This window comes from Nannospalax galili, unplaced genomic scaffold (genome assembly GCF_000622305.1).
Source record: "Nannospalax galili isolate Female #2095 unplaced genomic scaffold, S.galili_v1.0 scaffold561, whole genome shotgun sequence".
NCBI lineage: Eukaryota > Metazoa > Chordata > Mammalia > Rodentia > Spalacidae > Nannospalax > Nannospalax galili.
In genome coordinates, this window is record NW_008344825.1 from 137,153 (window position 1) to 154,826 (window position 17,674).

At 44.7% G+C, this 17,674-nt stretch overlaps 1 protein-coding gene across 8 annotated transcripts in view; it reads left to right on the forward strand.

Annotated features, from left to right (window-relative positions):
* Abhd6 (abhydrolase domain containing 6) overlaps nucleotides 1–17,058 on the forward strand; it is a 53,925-nt gene extending 36,867 nt beyond the window's left edge. For all 8 annotated transcript variants that reach the window (XM_008841180.2, XM_008841178.3, XM_017800140.2 and 5 more), the window contains exons 4-10: nucleotides 1,384–1,540; nucleotides 3,199–3,312; nucleotides 4,627–4,759; nucleotides 8,422–8,579; nucleotides 12,510–12,564; nucleotides 12,770–12,870; nucleotides 15,732–17,058. In XM_008841180.2, coding sequence (XP_008839402.1) covers nucleotides 1,384–1,540; nucleotides 3,199–3,312; nucleotides 4,627–4,759; nucleotides 8,422–8,579; nucleotides 12,510–12,564; nucleotides 12,770–12,870; nucleotides 15,732–15,908 — 895 coding nt within the window. In that variant the 3' untranslated portion in view covers nucleotides 15,909–17,058. The remainder of the gene's footprint in view (nucleotides 1–1,383; nucleotides 1,541–3,198; nucleotides 3,313–4,626; nucleotides 4,760–8,421; nucleotides 8,580–12,509; nucleotides 12,565–12,769; nucleotides 12,871–15,731) is intronic.
* Nucleotides 17,059–17,674: the final 616 nt, after the last annotated feature.

Genomic DNA, 17,674 nt, shown 5'->3' on the forward strand with positions numbered 1-17,674 from the left:
AAAATAGCCTCTGTACCCCCCCCCCATCCTCTCCGCCCCAAGAAAGGTGTTTTTTTTTTTTTTTTTTTTGAAACAGGGTCTCCCTGTAGCCCCGGCTCTCCTGGAACTCTATCTATGTAGACTAGGCTGGCCTCGAACTCAGAGATCCTCCTGCCTCTGCCCCCTGAGTGCTGGGACTAAAGGTATGGACCACCACACCTGGCCTAAGAAGAGCTTTTAAGCTAGGCAATTGTATTACTGTTTTAATGTTTTGAATAGGCAATACAGTCGTTGCAGAAGGATCAAAAAAAATACAGTTCTAAGTCTCCCTCCCCACTCTGTTCCCCTTCCTCCTACTTCCTGTCTCTGATGCCTCCTCTCCAGATTAATAGTGTCTTGTGTATTCACCCATGCCTTCTGTGTGCAGATACAAGTAAACATGAGTATATAGCCCGATCTCTCTTCCCCCTTATATTTTACAAAACATTAAGACCATTTTGTTATTTGCCTTTATAAGACTTGGCTGCTGCTTTGATATAAAGTCTATCACAAAGTGAATCTGGATGACTTAACCGTCTTTCATCTTTGGAGAGATTCTTTACATTGAGAGTTCAATTTGTTTCAATGGTAATTTCTTATCAAAATGGATTTGAGGCCAAACCACAGCCCTGCCGAGTCTTATGTAACCAACAGAAGCAGAGCCTTCACCCAGCAGCCATATGTTGTAAGGAACGTTGCCAGAGGACAGCGCATGTGGTTCTCAAGCAAGGAGTTAGCTCTGAGCGCTGTCTAACAAAAGGTTGTTGTGTATGACATACTATTTTTTCATTCAGCTGCTGCTTTTTTCTTTCCTTTGTTACCATATATTAATTGTATAAAATGATGGGCTTTGTGATGGTGTTTTCATGCATCTCTATGATGCACATTCCTGTTTGTTACTCTCTGTTGTCTGTCCATCCATCATCGTCCCCCTTTGCCAGTCCTCTTCCTGTTTCCCAATAGATGTGTGACATCCTCCTGTTCTTTTTTTAAAAAAATATTTTATTTATTATTATATGTGAGTGTATTGCCCGCATGTATGTAAGTGCACCCATGTTGTGCAATGCCTGTCGAGCTCAGAAGAAGGCATTGGATCCTCTGGAACTGGAGTTATGGACAGTTATTAACTGCCATGTGGGTGCTGGGAATGGAACCCAGGTCCTCTGCAAGAGCAGCCAGTGCTCTTTACTGCTGAGCCATCTCTCCAGCCCCATCCTCCTGTTCTTAGTGCTCCTTGAGGGTGACGTAAAGGACAGAGTTGTGAGAAGTGTGTGGCTCACCACTAAGTAGGCTCTCTGGAGAGAACCTGAGCCCATCCCAAAGCCACTTATTCTGAGCATGCTGCTTGCCTTTGTTGTCCCTTAGGTACTGGCGGAGGACACTGGGCATGCAAGTCCGCTATGTGCAGCACGAGGACTATCAGTTCTGTTACTCCTTCCGGGGCAGGCCAGGGCACAAGCCGTCCATCCTCATGCTCCATGGATTCTCAGCACACAAGGATATGTGGCTCAGCGTGGTCAAGGTGCACTTCAAGCTTCTCCTGTCTCAAAAGGAAAAGGGCTCTGCTTGCATATGACATCACAGCAGTGGTAGAAACAGAAGGGAGCTAGAAACACATTTCAAGTTCAATCTTTTTTTAAAAATGTTTTTGATTGATTTATTTTTATGTATATGAGTGCTTCCCTCATGTATGAGTTCACCCATGTCATGCAATGCCCACAGAGGCCAGAAGAGGGAGTCATAACCCCTGGAACTGGAGCTACAGATGGTTATTAATCACCTTGTGTGTGTTGGGAACCAAACATGGGTCCTCTGCCTGAGCAGCCAGTGCTCTTAACCACTGAGCCATCTCTCCAGCCTCTTAAGTTCATTCTTAAAATTAACAAAATATATTATTCTTGTCACACAATTAAGACGAGTAGTAGTTCTAAAAACCGTGCCCAGAAATCTCACCTTGGAAGTACTTTTGGGAGTTTCCAGTATAGCCTTGCCTTGAGAATACTTGTATGGGTTTCCAGCACAGCTCTGTCTCAGAACTGCTGTGATGATTGAGACCGAGATTTTTCAAATGCATTTGTTCTTTTATACAAACCCAGGTTTTCTCTTTTCCTTTCCCTGCCTCAGGTCTCCCTTTCCTTCTGCTGTTTCTTTTTCTTTTCCTTAGTCATTTTGAGACATAGCCTTGATCTGGCAGCCTTTCAGGATAGTTTTCCAACTCACTGTCTGTGCTGGTTTACTTGTGTAGCCCTTTGCCGTTCTTGGTAAGAGTGGCCAGCTGGTGAAGGCTGAGACCTGCAGGGATCTTGAGGGCAGCATCCCGGGATGAGAGTTCACAAATGCCACCTGCCCCAGGAGGAAAAGCTTGTGTGTCCTTGGGTTACTTGTGTTATTTCCAACCTTTAGCCTTCATGAATCTGTCACCTCTTATCCCAACTGCAGATAAGCATCTTTGGTAACTGATACTTCTCAGTTTCCTGGTTAAAAGTGATACATTTTAAAAATTTTATATGTATGAGTGTATTGCCTGCATGTATGTAAGTGCACCTGTGTAGTGCAATGTCCATGGAGGTCAGAAGAGAGTGCCAGATTCTCCTGGAACTGGAGTTACAGACGGTTGTTAGCCACCATGTGGGTGCTAGGAATCGAACCCGGCTCTTCTGCAAGAGCTGTTTGTATTCTTAACTGCTGAGCCAGCTCTCCAGCCCCAAAAGTGGTGCATTTTTTAAACAGGAAAAAAGAAACGTGATTTTGAGAATAATGATCTTAAGAATTAGACCCTAATGAGGAAAAAAAAAAAAAACTAGTTAAAACTAGCATTATGATTTAGAGGAGAAAACATTGGTCCTATGAGCCCTGGCCAGCTCCAAAGCCCTGGGAGAACTGAACCGTCTCTTCTAATGCCAAGACAACAGCCATATACCTGGAGGAAGTGTGAAACAGGAAGGAAAGGTAGTATTGACCAAGCAGTATTAAAGTTTCAAGACTGGGCCTGTGAGATGGCTCAGCACATACACCACCTGCTGTATAAGCTTAAGGGCTTAAAGACACTGGAAAGCTCAGAAGCATAAATCTCAGGGGTAGGTGGGCTGGGTCACTTGGTGGAGAGGGGATAGCGCCACAAAAAAATGGACAGTCATGTTTTGTATACTGCGTACTAACAGTCTGGGTCTGTGTCCTTAGTTCCTTCCAAAGAACCTGCACTTAGTCTGTGTGGACATGCCAGGCCATGAAGGCACCACTCGATCTTCCCTGGATGACCTGTCCATAGATGGGCAAGTCAAAAGGATCCATCAGGTAAGCGGGAGGCTTCACCAGAACTGACCAGACTGCTTCTTCCCATCACGTGCCCAGCCCTGGAGAGTAGGCACACTGCCTTGAGGTCCATCCCCAGTGTTCTAGCTCCAAGAGATTGCCAACAAAATGGTAGGCCAGGGATGTCCGTGGTCAGCTGAGGAGAGCCTGGGCTTATTACAGATGGTTTTTCCGTTAAGCCTATTGCATTTTTGTTTGTTTTTGTTGTATAGCCCAGGCTGGCCTAAAACTCCGTGAGTAGCTGAAGATTACCTTGTACTTATGATCTTCCTACCACCACTTCCCAAGTCCTGGGATTCATTACAGGGGCCTGTCACCATAGCTGATTTATGTGGGGCTAGGGCTCAGACCCAGGACTTTGTATACACTAAGCACTCTACCAACTGAGTTATATCTACAGTCCATTTTGTACTTGTTTGTGCAAAAAGTAATCTGGGCAACTTCTCAACTCTTCGAAAAGTTGGTTAAAATTCTGCAAAACTCTATCCTTCTATGGAGGTCTATTGTTCTGTTCCCCAGCAATGGCTCCTCTACTTGGTTAGAGATGGTATTCTTTATGTTTTGTTATATTTAGTGTCCATCACTAGTTCTCTCTGGTTGTTCTTCTGAGGTTCTGAATACTCATGAGTGCTTTCATGATTGAATAGTCCATAAGTTTCAGGTTCATATTGGGAATTTTCTCCAAGTAAGGACGTTTCTGTCTTGACTGTTAAGCTGTGTATTTTAATAAGGACAAACCCTTGCCTCTGGCTCTCTGCTGAATCCTCAGCAGCTACATAATAAATATTTTTCCTGTGATGGATAGATTGGTAGATAGCTGATTAGATATATAGATGGCTGGAGAGGGCTTCAAGTTATGGCTATCATCAAGCTATGGCCCTGGGCTGTAATTCACTTGTCACCTGTTTTGTAAGCTAAGTTCTGTTGGGACTAGCATTCCCTCACTTAGGTATTGCCTCTGGTGGCTTTTGTGACACAGTAGCAGAGTTGCCTAGTTACAGCAAAGAACAGCTGATCCACAGAGCAAAAAACATTGACTCCTTGGGCCTTTATAGAATGGTTTGTTTACTAAAAGGAACTCTTATTGGTTTCATTCACATAAACGACCCTATAGTCACTTGTGCCTGGTAAAGCAAGCTCCATACATGCCAGTGACTCATCTCGATAATGGGTCCAGTAGCGTGTCACACACCCTTGTCCATGGTCACTTTCAGTTGTATGAGGTGGTGGTGGGGTGTCTGCTCTGCAATCATTGCTGACATCCCAGCTGTAACCATGCCTCCTTTTCCTTCCTAGTTTGTAGAATGCCTTAAGCTGAACAAAAAGCCCTTCCACCTTATAGGCACCTCCATGGGAGGCCATGTGGCTGGCGTCTATGCTGCTTATTACCCATCAGATGTCTGCAGCCTGTGTCTGGTGTGCCCTGCTGGTGAGTTTCATGGCTACAACTACTTTATGAGTGACTTGAACTGTACAGTGTCTGCTATGGCTGCTTTAAAAAAAAAAAAATCATCTTTCTGGTGTGAACTTTTGAGATACTCAATGTTTCAGTGAGAACTCTGACCAAATAATAATTGTATAATCCCAGTTATAACCAGCCTGGCATAATATGTAGAGTCAGCTCTATTGCACAAAGAATTGGAGGTAAGTAATTGAAGTGTGCACAGTGCTGTGAGGCATGGCACATACATACTCAGAGTGCAATGCTATAGTTAGCTTCCAACATTTATCAAGTCCCCAAGAACCAAGATCTTTTTCTAGATTTAGTTCTCACAATACCCTGTGTAGTATAGGCATTATTTATTTTATGTTCTCCTTTTTCTTTTATTTCTTTTTTTTTTTTGCCAAAACCTAGACCTTTTTTCATTACAAGACCTTTTTGAAATTCTTATTAACATATATTCATTGTACAAGTAATGAGTTTCATACAGACATTTTCATGTAATTGTATCATGTACTAGTTCTCACTGGTCCCCTTCTTTTTCCCAAATAGCCCCATTACAAGATCTTAAAAGGGGTGCTAGAGAGATGGCTCAGTGATTAAGAGCACTGGCTACTCTTGGAGAGGACCTAGGTTTGGTTAACAGCACCCACATGGTGGCTAACAGCTGTCCGTAATTCCAGTTCCAGGGATCTCATGCCCTCTTCTGACCGCCTCAGGCGTTAAGACACGGGCACACTTACAGACCTGTAGACAATACACTCAAACAGATAAAATAAAAATAATAAAATGTATTTTTTAAAATTCTGCTACTTCTCTAGGGGTGGGCAGTGGGAAGATGATTAGGAAAGAAAAAATGTGAAGGTTGACTGAGTGAAGAAAAGGAAATTTCATCACTTTATCATTTGTCAAGATGTGATGTTTTATATTAAAAATTCCATTTGCACGTAAAACAATTATTTTTTTATTTTTGCAGTGCTGAATATCAATCCAGGGCTGCATACAGGCCAAACAAGGGCTTTGCTACTGAGCTGCACCCCCAGATACTAAATTAGTTTATCTATAAATGATGTTTTAGCACAACTTCTAAAGGATATTACTGACAATTCTGAGGCTTTGAAAAATAACTAAAAAGCTTTTAAGACAGTTTCATGACAGGGCTGGAAAGATGGCTCTGGGGTTAGGAGCACTGGCTACTCTTGCAGAGGACCCAGATTTGGTTCCCAGCACCCATGCGGTGGCTCACAACTGGCTGTAACTCTAGTTCCAGGGGGATCTGACACCCTCTTCTGGCCTCTGAGGGCATTGCACACATGATTAAATGCAAAGAAGCCAGTATGAAACAGCTTGGATCTGGACAATTCTGGCATGTTCTAGGATTATTTTTTTCCCTCTGAATTAGGTTGTGTATGGCTGGCCTTCATTCCCTGGGTATATAACTCAGGCTAGCCTCAAATTTGCAATTCTCTTGCCTCAGCCTCCTGCGTAGACAGGATTATAGAGCATACCATCTCACCAGGCTTTTCTGGATACAGGTTTATAAAGTGGTGTGTGTGGGGGGGGTAGTGCATGCCTGTATACATGTGTGCATGCATGTGTGTAGACACACTTGTGTGTGCATGAGTACATGTATGTGCATCTGCATGTGGAGGCCCAAAGTTGACATGTGTCTTCCTTGATCGCCCCACTTGATTTCTTAAAGCAGGGTCTCTTATTGAACCTGGAGCTTGCTGGTTCTAGCTAGTTTAGCTAGCCAGCCTACCCTGGAATCTCCTATCTATGTCCTGAGTGCTGAGATTACAGGTGGCCACCATGCCTGCCCAGCCTTTACATGAGTTCTGGGGATCTGAAATCCCATTCTCATGCTTATACAGTGAGCGCTTTTGTCCACTGAGCCATTTCCCCAGCCCTGATGTGAGAGCGTCTGTAGAATAACCAATGTTAATGATGTTAGTGCTTTTTTTTTTTCCTTTCAAGACAAGTTCTCATGTAGTCAAGGCTGGCCTCAAACACCTAAAATTTCTGTCTCTACACCATGTTCTGTGATTACAGGCTTCTTTCCAAAATCTAGCTCTTTGGCTAAGTTAAATGCCAAGAAATCACCCCATGTTGGAAGTAAATTTACTCTTTCCTGACTGTATAACATTAGTTCCTGGGGCCTCTTGTGTTGTGCTACAATCTTCAGTCTCGAAGGGAGTGAGTCAGTCTCAGCTGTCACCTAGTGCTCTTCTGAAAGAAGGGGGCCTGTATACTGCAGACAGACTTACACTGTCCATGGGCTTGTGTATTGGCCCCAAAGAAGAGAGTACCTCACTGGGTGGTGGGAGGTGGGAGGTGGGGTAGCAGCCTGGTACTGCAGCCTTGGGCTTCCTCTCCGTTATGTGCTCCCTTTGATCATCTCGAAATAATGCAGGTGTGGAAAGGGCACAAATATGTGGCTTTCTGGTGCTTGTCATCCTCTGCCATACAGAATCCCCTTGCAGCTTGTTAAAATTCTGATTCTGATTCAAGCAGCTTCAGAACAGCCTAAGTTCCTACCTTTTTTTTTTTAATGGTCTCTCAGTACTCCTGGCTTATGGCTATAGATGAACAGTCAGCCCTAAAAAATGTGTGTGTGTGTGTGTGTGTGTGTGTGTGTGTGTGTGTGTGTGTGTGTTTTAAATCCAGGCTAGTTAAGAATTTATTATATAGCCCAAGCTGGTCTTGAACTTGTGATCCTCCTGTCTCTGCCTCCTGAGTGCAGAGAATGTATTATGTACCGCCAGGCTTGGTCCCAGTCCTAAAATATCTTGGAGGAATTTTTTTTTTTTCTGTTTTTCTCAAAATACAGTTTTTACTTTGCGCAAGGATGGCAGTATCAATTAAAAAGGAATCTCCTCAGAGGCTGGAAAGATGGTTCTGAGATTAAGAGCACTTGCTGCTTGTGAGGAGAACCCAGGTTTGGTTCCCTGCAATCATATATATGGTGACTGCAGTTCCAGGGGCTCTGATGCCCTCTTCTGGTTTTGGTAGGCACTGCATGCACTTAACATAAATGCAGGCAAAACATTCATACACATAAAAATCTTTTTTTAAAAAACAAAGTCTTGCTGGGCATAGTGGTACACGCCTTTAATCCCAGCACTAGGGAAGCAGAGGCAGGCAGATCTCTGTGAGTTTGAAGCCAACCTGGTCTACATAGCAAGTTCCAGGCCAGCTGGGGCTACAGGGAGACCCTGTCTCAAAAATATCAAAAGAAAATAAAAATTAAAAAAAAAAAGTAATTCCCCAGTGAAAGAAACCTTTGGCTGTTTAAAAAAAAGAAATCTCAGGCTGGAGAGCAGCTAAATGATTAAGAACACTGGCTGTTTTTGCAGAAGACTCGGCTTCAAATCCCAGCACCCACATGGCAGCTAGCAACTGTCCGTAACTCCAGTTCCGGGGGATCTGATGGCCTCTTCTGTCCTCTGTGGACATTGCATGACACAAGTGTATTTATATACATACAGGCAATATACACATACACATAAAATAAAAATTGAAAAAAAAATCTCCCAGTGAAAGAAACCTGAATTATATTAACTTTGGTTTGTTATTCTAAGTTCCTTGCTTAAGTGGAGCTTGGTAAGAAGGCAGGTGTACTGTCAGGCTCTTCTGTTTTACATCCACAGGCCTGCAGTATTCAACTGATAACCAGTTTGTACAACGGCTCAAAGAGCTGCAGGAGTCCGCCGCCATACAGAAAATTCCCTTGATCCCATCTACCCCAGAAGAGATGAGTGAAATGCTCCAGCTCTGTTCCTATGTCCGTTTCAAGGTGCCCCAACAGGTACAGTGTTTTGGCAGCCACACCTCTCCCCTCCCTACAGCCTCCAGGGGGACTAGGACCTTCCCTCTTGCATAACCTCTTTCATCTACTTGCTGACTCCTTTCTGTCTGCTTCCATTTATTCAACATGTGCCTATGATATGTCAGATGTTGTACTGAGCACTGTGGTAAATACCTAAGACAGGGAAGTCCCCTGGGCAGATCTAGCTGAATGCAGCAGTCAAAAAGTTACAGATTGAAATGAGTTTTTAGAGGTGAAGTGAAGATGGTGTTGAGATTGAAAATAGGGAGGTAGAAGTAGCTCTGATAAGTCATGTTGAAGGAACACGGATGAGTGGAAAAAGCGTGCATAGGCTCTTGGCACTGGAATGAGGACAGGTGGCTGGAGCCAGAGAGTAAAGGAGAAAGGGTTTCAATGAAGATGGAAAGGGACACGGCTAAGTCACATTCTCAATTTTAAAAAATCATGACTGTACTCTTAAAATGTGTTTTTGATGGGCCCAGAGTGCTTTTATTTTATGGGGGTTTTATTTGTTGATATTGAAACTCAGAAAATTTTAAAACACAAGATGTACATATTTATTATCAGAGATGACATTATCTTGTATTATGTAGGCACCAAACAACTGTATTCTTTTGAGAGAATGTACGTGACCGGCAAAGGCATTGAATGTTACCAGGAGCATAGTGTGACCTCATGGTCTTCTCAAACCCGCTTTGAGAAGATCTTATAGGTCCTTGTAATTTATGGGACGGAATCTAGGATTTTTCTAAGCACATTAGGAGAGTCACAGAAAACTTTACACAGATAGAGGCAGGGGCTGCGTAGAGACACTGTGGCTTAGAGGTGTTGTCAGTGGGGATAGGGTGGGAGCACTGGAAATGAGAGTGGAGCTGTGTTGTGACAAAGAATGGAGAGGACTTACAGGATGGAAGTATAGGTGTGGAGAGCAGTGAGGTGTCACATGTCACTTCCAGTTCTTGAACAGCTGGGTGGATGAAGGGAGCATTTTCTAAGTAGGGAAAGGAGAGGAAGTACAGATTGGGGATATGCTAAGAGCTCCATTTTGACTGTGTTAAGTTCAGATTGCCTGCGCAGCCTGCAAGGGAAGGGGTCAGGTAGGCAGTTGGACATTTAAGTGGTACAGAGGGAAGTCTGACTTGACAGTAAACAAGAACCATCACCAAAGGAAGGTATTGAAGGTCATGTGTCTAAATGAGGTCATTAAGGAAAAGGTGTGGAGAACTAAGATTGAAAAGTCCATAGCTAAGGCTTTATGAGCCCTGGATTATCTCCCTGTAGTACAGGTACTGGACCCCACCTCAGGGTTGTGTAGGATCATCCTAGGAGCTGTGAGAATGCATGCTGTTCAGACCTTATGAACATGACTTGGTCAATAAGTACAGATTGTTTCTGGGGAGGTATCCAGAATTCATTTCTGTGATATGATCTTGTATCCTCAATATCCTTTTAGTCATAAAATGGCGCTGTTCTTTTCCAGCTGTGATGTCTCCTAGAATCTTATGACTAAAGGAGATGCTGTGTCTTTTTAGTTATCGGGGATAAGAAAACACAGAAAAAAAATGTTGGCTTCAGAAGCCTTTCCCTCCTAGGATGGTAGGACCACCCTACCTATGTTCACCTCTGGGCCATCTTGTGTTTGCTCATCTGTGTCCCCCACTCTGTGTCTGTAAGATCAGAGACTGTCCTTGCTGTCTCCAGACTTTAGTGCAGTGTTTTCATGAAGCAGGTTCTAGGTATAATTGGATGATGAATATGACAGGATATCTTTCTTTTTTTTTGTCTTTTTTTTGAGACAGGGTCTCCCAGTAGCCCCAGCTGGCCTGGAACATACTATGTAGACCAGGCTGGCCTTGAACTCACAGAGATCCACCTGCCTCTGCCTCCCAAGTGCTGGGATTAAAGGTATGCATCACCACACCCAGCTCCTATGAGAGACATGGGAAAGATGGGTGTGTGGGTGCATGATATGAGTTGATGTGCATACATGCTTATATAATTTAAGACTGCAGGATGGAAGAATGGATGGATGGTTGGTTGGGTGGATGGGAGGGAGGATAGCAGGATAATACACGGATGGAGAGCGAATGGAATATCGAATATAGGATGTATGGACGCATGAATATATGATTATGGAGGACAAGATAGATGGATGACTCCATCGGTCAAACAGAATTGGAGATGGATGGACGGATACAGGATGGATAGCAGAACAAAGAAAATGCCTGACACTGAACACAATGTTTTTCAATAAATTTCCATTGCCTTTACCTCTGCTTCCATTTTCAGAACCTCTCAGAGCCATGTGTTAGAGGACTGGTTTAGTCCAAAGCAGCCATGGCTTGGTGTATATTAGTTAGCTTCTGATCATTGTATCAAATTACCTGAGATAATTGACTTAAAAGGAGAAGAGGGGGGCTGGAGAGATGGCTCAGCAGTTAAGAACACTGGCTGTTCTTGCGGAAGACCCGGGTTCCAATCCCAGCACCCACATGACAGCTAACAACTGTCCGTAACTCCAGTTCCAGGGGATCCGACAGCCTCTTCTGTGAGCATTGCATGACACGGGTGCACTTACCTATGTGCAGGCAATACACACATACACATAAAATAATAAATTTTTAAAGAAAAAAGAAAAGAAGAAAAGGTTTCTTTTGACTCATGGCTTCAGAGGTTTCAGGCCATTTTTGGCTCCTCCACTTTGGGCCTATGATGAGGCAGAACACCGTGGTGGGAGGCCTGTGGTACAGTAGAGCTGCTCACCTCTGATGAGGTGATGGATAGGAAACAGAAAGACAAGAACGAGGGTCCCGACATATCAATCAAAGGTACACTACCAATGACCTAAGTCCTCCAAGTAGGCCCCGCCTGCTCAAGTCTACCACTCCCAGCAGCACCACAGGTCAAAGACCAAACATTTAGCACATGACCTTTTGGAGACATTTAAAATCCTGACCATAACATAGGTCTTCCCAACTTTGGCCTGCACAGGACTTGTGAGAAGGGGTACTGAAGGGATTTAGATCTGTTCCCAGGTGGATGGGAGGAGTGACAGCTACCTTTGTGAACCCTGAGCTCTGTGTAAGAGTCCTGAGGCAGGAACTGCCTTACATCTGGCCACAGCCACTCATTTGGGTCAGTAGCTCAGGGCTTGGAGATCTGGCCTGTCCACATTGGCTACAGCCTTCAGCAAGGAGAGCAAAGGCAATGTCAGTCATCAGAGCTCTAGGAGACCACAGGACTCTCCCCAGAGTTTTCTTAATAGTTTATTTCTCCTCCTCCCTCTCTTCCTCCTCCTCCCCCTCTTCCTCCTCCTCCCCCTAACCCGCCTTCTCCTTCTTCTCATGTATAACAGGCTAGCCTAGAACTCACTATGTAGCTCAAGGTGAATTTAAACCCCTGATCCTTCTGCTTCCACCTCCAGAGTGCTAGATCACAGGCATGCACCAGCACACCAGGTTTAGTGGTGCTAAGGATGGAACCCCTCAAGGCTTTGTGTATGCCAGGCTAGCACTCTACCAACTGAGCTACATCCCCAACCCCTTCATTGTTCAATAGGCCTATTAATTCTAGTGGTTCAATTAAAAAATAACCTTGCTCTTCATTTGGATATCATTGAATAATGACTGAGACTTTGTTCATACTGATTTTGTCTCAAGCCAAGCTGAGAAATTTTCAAATTTTCATGCCATTACAGGTGTCTTTAATAGGCTGTGCAGGCCTCCGACTTCATGGTATTACCCAAGTTCCTCCTTAGTTTAAACAAAAAACAACCTCTTAATTATATTGTATCCAGCGCTCAGCAGTGTGGGAAATTTCCAGCCTTTCTTCCCTTTTGTTGCCCCAGAGCTGAGAGGCTGGAGGAGGTGAGACTTCTCTACATTCTAACTTTGGGTTATTTATCTTCAGATCCTGCAAGGCCTTGTCGACGTCCGCATCCCTCATAACAACTTCTATCGGAAACGTAAGTGGCTCTGCTTCAGCTTGGAGCTCATTACGGTGAAGCATGGTGGCTGGCGACCTTGTAATTTGTAAACCTCTACAGCTTAGAATGTTTTCTGGGCCCCTGAAGAGAGGAAGTTGTGGGCTGGACTTGAAGATGCTTTGACTGCTGTGGTACCCACGAGTAGAACCCACACACACTCACCCTGTTTTTCTTTTCTGACAAGTATTTTTGGAAATTGTCAGCGAGAAGTCCAGATACTCTCTACATCAGAACATGGACAAGATCAAGGTCCCGACACAGATCATTTGGGGGAAACAAGACCAGGTATGTCACAGGGCCCTGTGGAAGAATGGCCTTATGATCCTTAAAGTGAGCCTCCCCGACGGGTTTCTGTTATCAGAAAGGGTGGCAGACACCTGTGTCAGGTACCAGTGTCTACCAGGTGCTCAGGGCCTATGAGCTGACAACAATGACATCTGGCTTTTCACAGGAAAAGGATTTCTTTTAGATAGGGTCTCACCTTGTAGCCCAAGCTGGCCTTGAATGGGAATTCTTCCTTCCTCCACCTCCCAAATTCTAGAACTACAGACCACCAGTGTGGACTGCTGGGCCTCATGCATGCTAAGCAATCACCCTACCTCTGAGCTGTACTCTGGGTCCTAATTTCTCTTAAAACCATTCTTATCTGCTGGGTACATGAACACAGACCTGTAGTTCCACTTCCTGGGAGGCTGAAGCAGGGTCTTCCATGAGCCTAGAAATTTGAAGGCAGTTTAGCAACATAGACACTGTTTATTTTTTTTAACAGTTGCTGGGCGTGGTAACACACGCCCTTAATCCCAGCACTTGGGAGGCAGAGGCAGGCTGATCTCTTGAGAGTTCAAGGCCAGCCTGATATGCATCGTGAGTTCCAGGTCAGCTGGGGCTACAGGGAGACCCTGTGTCAAAAAAGACTAAAAAAAAAACCATGTATCATGGTCATATTGTCGCATGTAGTTAAAGGATATACAAGAGTCTTATATTAAGGACTATTGTCAGTAAAGGATATTAAAAATGGACTTTTCTCTGACCTTGTTTTATATTGCTATGACAAAATGCCCAAGAGAGTAATTTATAAGGACTAGAGGTTTATGGGTTCATGGTTCCAGAGACTGGGAAGTCTAAGAACATCTGCTCAAAATGAGGAACTTCTGTTGTATTATAACATGGTAAAGAACAGCACATGGTGAGACAAAGCAAGGTGATAGGCAGAGCTGGCTTTTACACCAGAACCACTCCTGGGATGGTAAACCTACTACCACAATAGTGATGTTAATCCATGCCTGAGGGCAGTGCTCCTGTTGGTCTGTTGATCCATTAGGAGGGTAAAAGGGTAACATTTCCAACTCGTGTCTTTTGGGGAATACCTTCAAGCCATGGCACTCTCCCAAGTTCAAATTCACTATGGTGAGCCCCCTCTGGGTTGCTGAAAGCAAAACAGGACATCGGGCTGTATTTGGAGACCTATAGCACCTAGAGGAACTTGTGGGAGAAGCTGGGGTGTGCTTATAGTACATGCAGGGAAGTAGCCAGTGGTGTCTCAGGTTAGCCAAGGGTGACCAATGATGCACAGCACAGGGATGGTTACAGGGAAAGAAGGGAAGTCCACATTCTCCCTCCAGCTGCTCCCTTCTACAGCTGAGGAGCTGAAAGCAGCTTTGTGTGCCCTAAACAGGGAACAGGCTCTAGGAGATTGGCCAGCAAAAACTCAATCAGAACAACAAAGGCCATTCTTGGTTGTAAAAATTCCCAAAGTAATGCTGGCCTCTTGGAGACCCGCAGGGAGAGACCATAGCCCATTGTCCCAGGGAGACTGATGAGCAAAAGAAACAGGAGTGCTGGCCTGGGAATGTGCGTTCCAGCCCTGCCTTTGCGCTTCCTCACTCAGCCTGTGACCTTGAGCAAGCCCCCAGCCTCTCTAAGTCAAGGTGTCTCTTCTACTGCTGGGGTAATTGTGAGACTCAAGTGCAGTGACTTCAGTGAAAGTGATCTTTTTTCCACTTATCAAAACACAAGTGACTTATTCCCCGTGTCCTTTGCCTCAGCTCATGGTCAAGATTTTCCTCCTAGACTCTGAAATTCATTTTGTTGCAAGGACATAGTCTAACATCCTATGGGGGAGCTACAAATGTGACGAGATCTTTTGTGTTCTGCGGACCATCCCGAGGGCATATGCCAAAAAGCAGAGGCTTAAAGGGGTTCTTTGTTTTATGACCCTTTGTTTCCCAAGCTCCCCAGCTCTTTTCCTGCTGTGCCATCAGCATTTGCTGTCACAGCACCTGGACTTGTCAGGCTGAATTCAGCCTTCCTCTTTTTTGGACCCCAGTAGGCTAGCAGAGATACAGGGAGCAGGGGGGTGTGTTGTCAGTGGTATGATGTGCCTGGATGTGATCATATGCCTGAGCTCTTCCTGAGATGGCTCCTATATACCAAGTCAAGAAACCTCTGCAGCATTCTCCCCTTGAATTTCCTTGTTGGACCTTCCTACAACTGGGCTACCGTACTCCAACACAGAGCCAGCTCCTCAAACCATTCCCCTTAACACAGTCCCAGGATTCCCCAAGTCCTCAGGCTGTAGTAGGGCTGCACATGGTGGAGTGCTTGCCTAGTATACACAAGGCCCTGGATTCCATCCCCAGTGCTACGTAAAACTGGATGTAGTGGCCAAGGCGAGTCATGAGTGGATGAGTGGCCTGCCTTCTGCTCCAGCATGCCCTTCCCCACTGACTGCACCCTTTCTCTCAACTACCTTGCCAACCCCTGAACTTGCTATGACCCACATGCTCCTCCCCTTTCTGTGAAGACTTCCAACTTCCCTCTGTTGTCTCAGTACTCAGGAGTGATGTCTTCCCTTTCTCTGCTCCTCCTGTCTCATCAGCTCCTAGGATCCTCTGCAGAGCACCGTGCCCTGTTACATGGTACCACATTCACCCCAGTGTGTCTGGCTTCCCCTTAACCTTGCAGACAGTAACTTCGTCTTTTCCACCTCATTCTCCCTGGCAGTGGTGCACTTCTATACCAAGTTTCAGAATCAAACATGCTGGTGGCTTCCATTTACCCCACCTCCCTGACCCCTGCCAGGTCACAGGAGTGCAGTAGCGCATCTAAATCTTTGTGTGTTGTCTCTTTCCCTGTCTTCTGGGCAGGTGCTTGATGTGTCTGGGGCAGATATATTGGCCAAGTCAATTGCTACCTGTCAGGTAGAGCTTCTGGAAAACTGTGGGCACTCGGTGGTGATGGAGAGACCACGAAAGACAGCCAAGCTCATCCTTGACTTTTTAGCATCTGTGCACAACACAGACAACAGTAAGAAGCTGAACTGAGGCTGCTGCCGCTGCCTGCATTCTGCACACGGCATCCATTCCCATCCCCGAAACCTGACGCAGCCACCACTCTCAGGAATCCTGCCCCATTGCGGTTGGAGCGCCACTGTCCCTGAGGAAGCCAGTCTCTTATTCCCAGTATTCCCAGTTCCACAGAGCTTCAGGGACCACAAAGAAATCTCCAAGATCTTTTCTTTTCCCCACAAAATAGAAACCTAAATGGAACAAAATAAGAAAACTCAGCCGTGAAACTACCAAGAAGTCTTCAAGTTCATGTTGACAAAATTGTGCTAAGCGGCCACCATGGACTATAATTGTCAAGGATGTTTTCTTTAAGGTATTCCTCACATGTTAGACTTGAGCTGTTTTTGTGTTGCTTCCGATGTATCCCCTGCATGGTCAGTGGCTTCGGTAGGAGCTTTAGTCGTTTCCTGAACTCTCTTTAGGTCTAATTCAAATTTTGCAGAGATGACCCATGTTTGAATGCAGCCCATCAGCTGAAAGACCAAGGAGGAAAATGGGAAGTTGTTGAAGAGATTTCTACCACTGGGCCTGGTGGATAGGCCTATATATAATCCCAGCCACTTGGGAGACTGAGGCAGGAGATCATGAGTTCAAGGCCTGCCTAAGCTACAGAGTGAAATCAAGGCCAGCCTGGGCAACTTAGTGAGACAGTGTCTCAAATAAGAAAAGAGAAAATGTTTGTACGTATTTTTAGATATAGAAACCTATGTGGAGAGGCGCTGCTCTGCCACAGCCAGCCCTCAGAACTGCCCACATGGCAGAACACTCAGTTTGGTGGCGTTTTCTGCACCTACAAATCAGGTCTGTCGTGAGTGAATCCAGAAAAGTTGCAGACTGAAGGACACCTGGCATGGTGGGTTTCCTAGGAATAATTTATAATTAAAAAAATAGGACTAATAAAGCAATAATGTTTTAGACATCTATCTAATCAGACTCAAGTTCCACACCCAAGCAGCCTGTGGGCATCTTTTCTATTTTGCTGTGCTACTGAAAACCCTTGGATGTAAAATACTATTTTGTTAATGAATTCTGTGAATTCTGTGAACAATAACGTGATTGAAAATAAGTCTAAACAGCTGTAGAAGTGACCACAATAATGTGAAATAAATTTAATAAGTCTAAGCTGGCAACACATAAGTGATTTTTGTTTTTGAGCTCCTAATTATGTGATTTGTCAGTTTACAGTAAAATGTGTTTATTTAGGATATTCTAGTTTCTTTTCAGATGGTATAAATCTTTTGCCTTTTACTAAAATGTGTTTATTTGGGGCTGGAGAGATGGCTCAGCGGTTAAGAGCACTGGTTGCTCTTGCAGAGGACCTGGGTTTGGGTCCCAGCACCCACATGGAGGCTACCAACCATCCTTAACTCCAGTTCTAGAGTCCCTCTTCTGGCCTTTGCAGGCATTGTGTGACTCAGGTTAGGTTACATGCTGGCAAAACATTCATACATGTAAAATAAAATCAAATCTATTTGGAGGAAGTGAGTGTGTGTGAGTGTGCACATGTGTGCGTGAGGAGCCCAGAGGTCAGCATGTCTTCCTGGGTCATTCTTTACCTTATTTTTTGAGACAGGCTCTCATCTAGAGTAGCCAGCAAGCCCCAGAAATCTTCCTATCACTGCCTGCCCAACACTAGCTGGCTTTTTATTTATTTTTATTATTTTGATACAGTCTCACTATGTACCTCTGGCTGGCCGAGAACTCAAAATACAGACCAGGCTAGCCTTGAACTCGAGAGATCC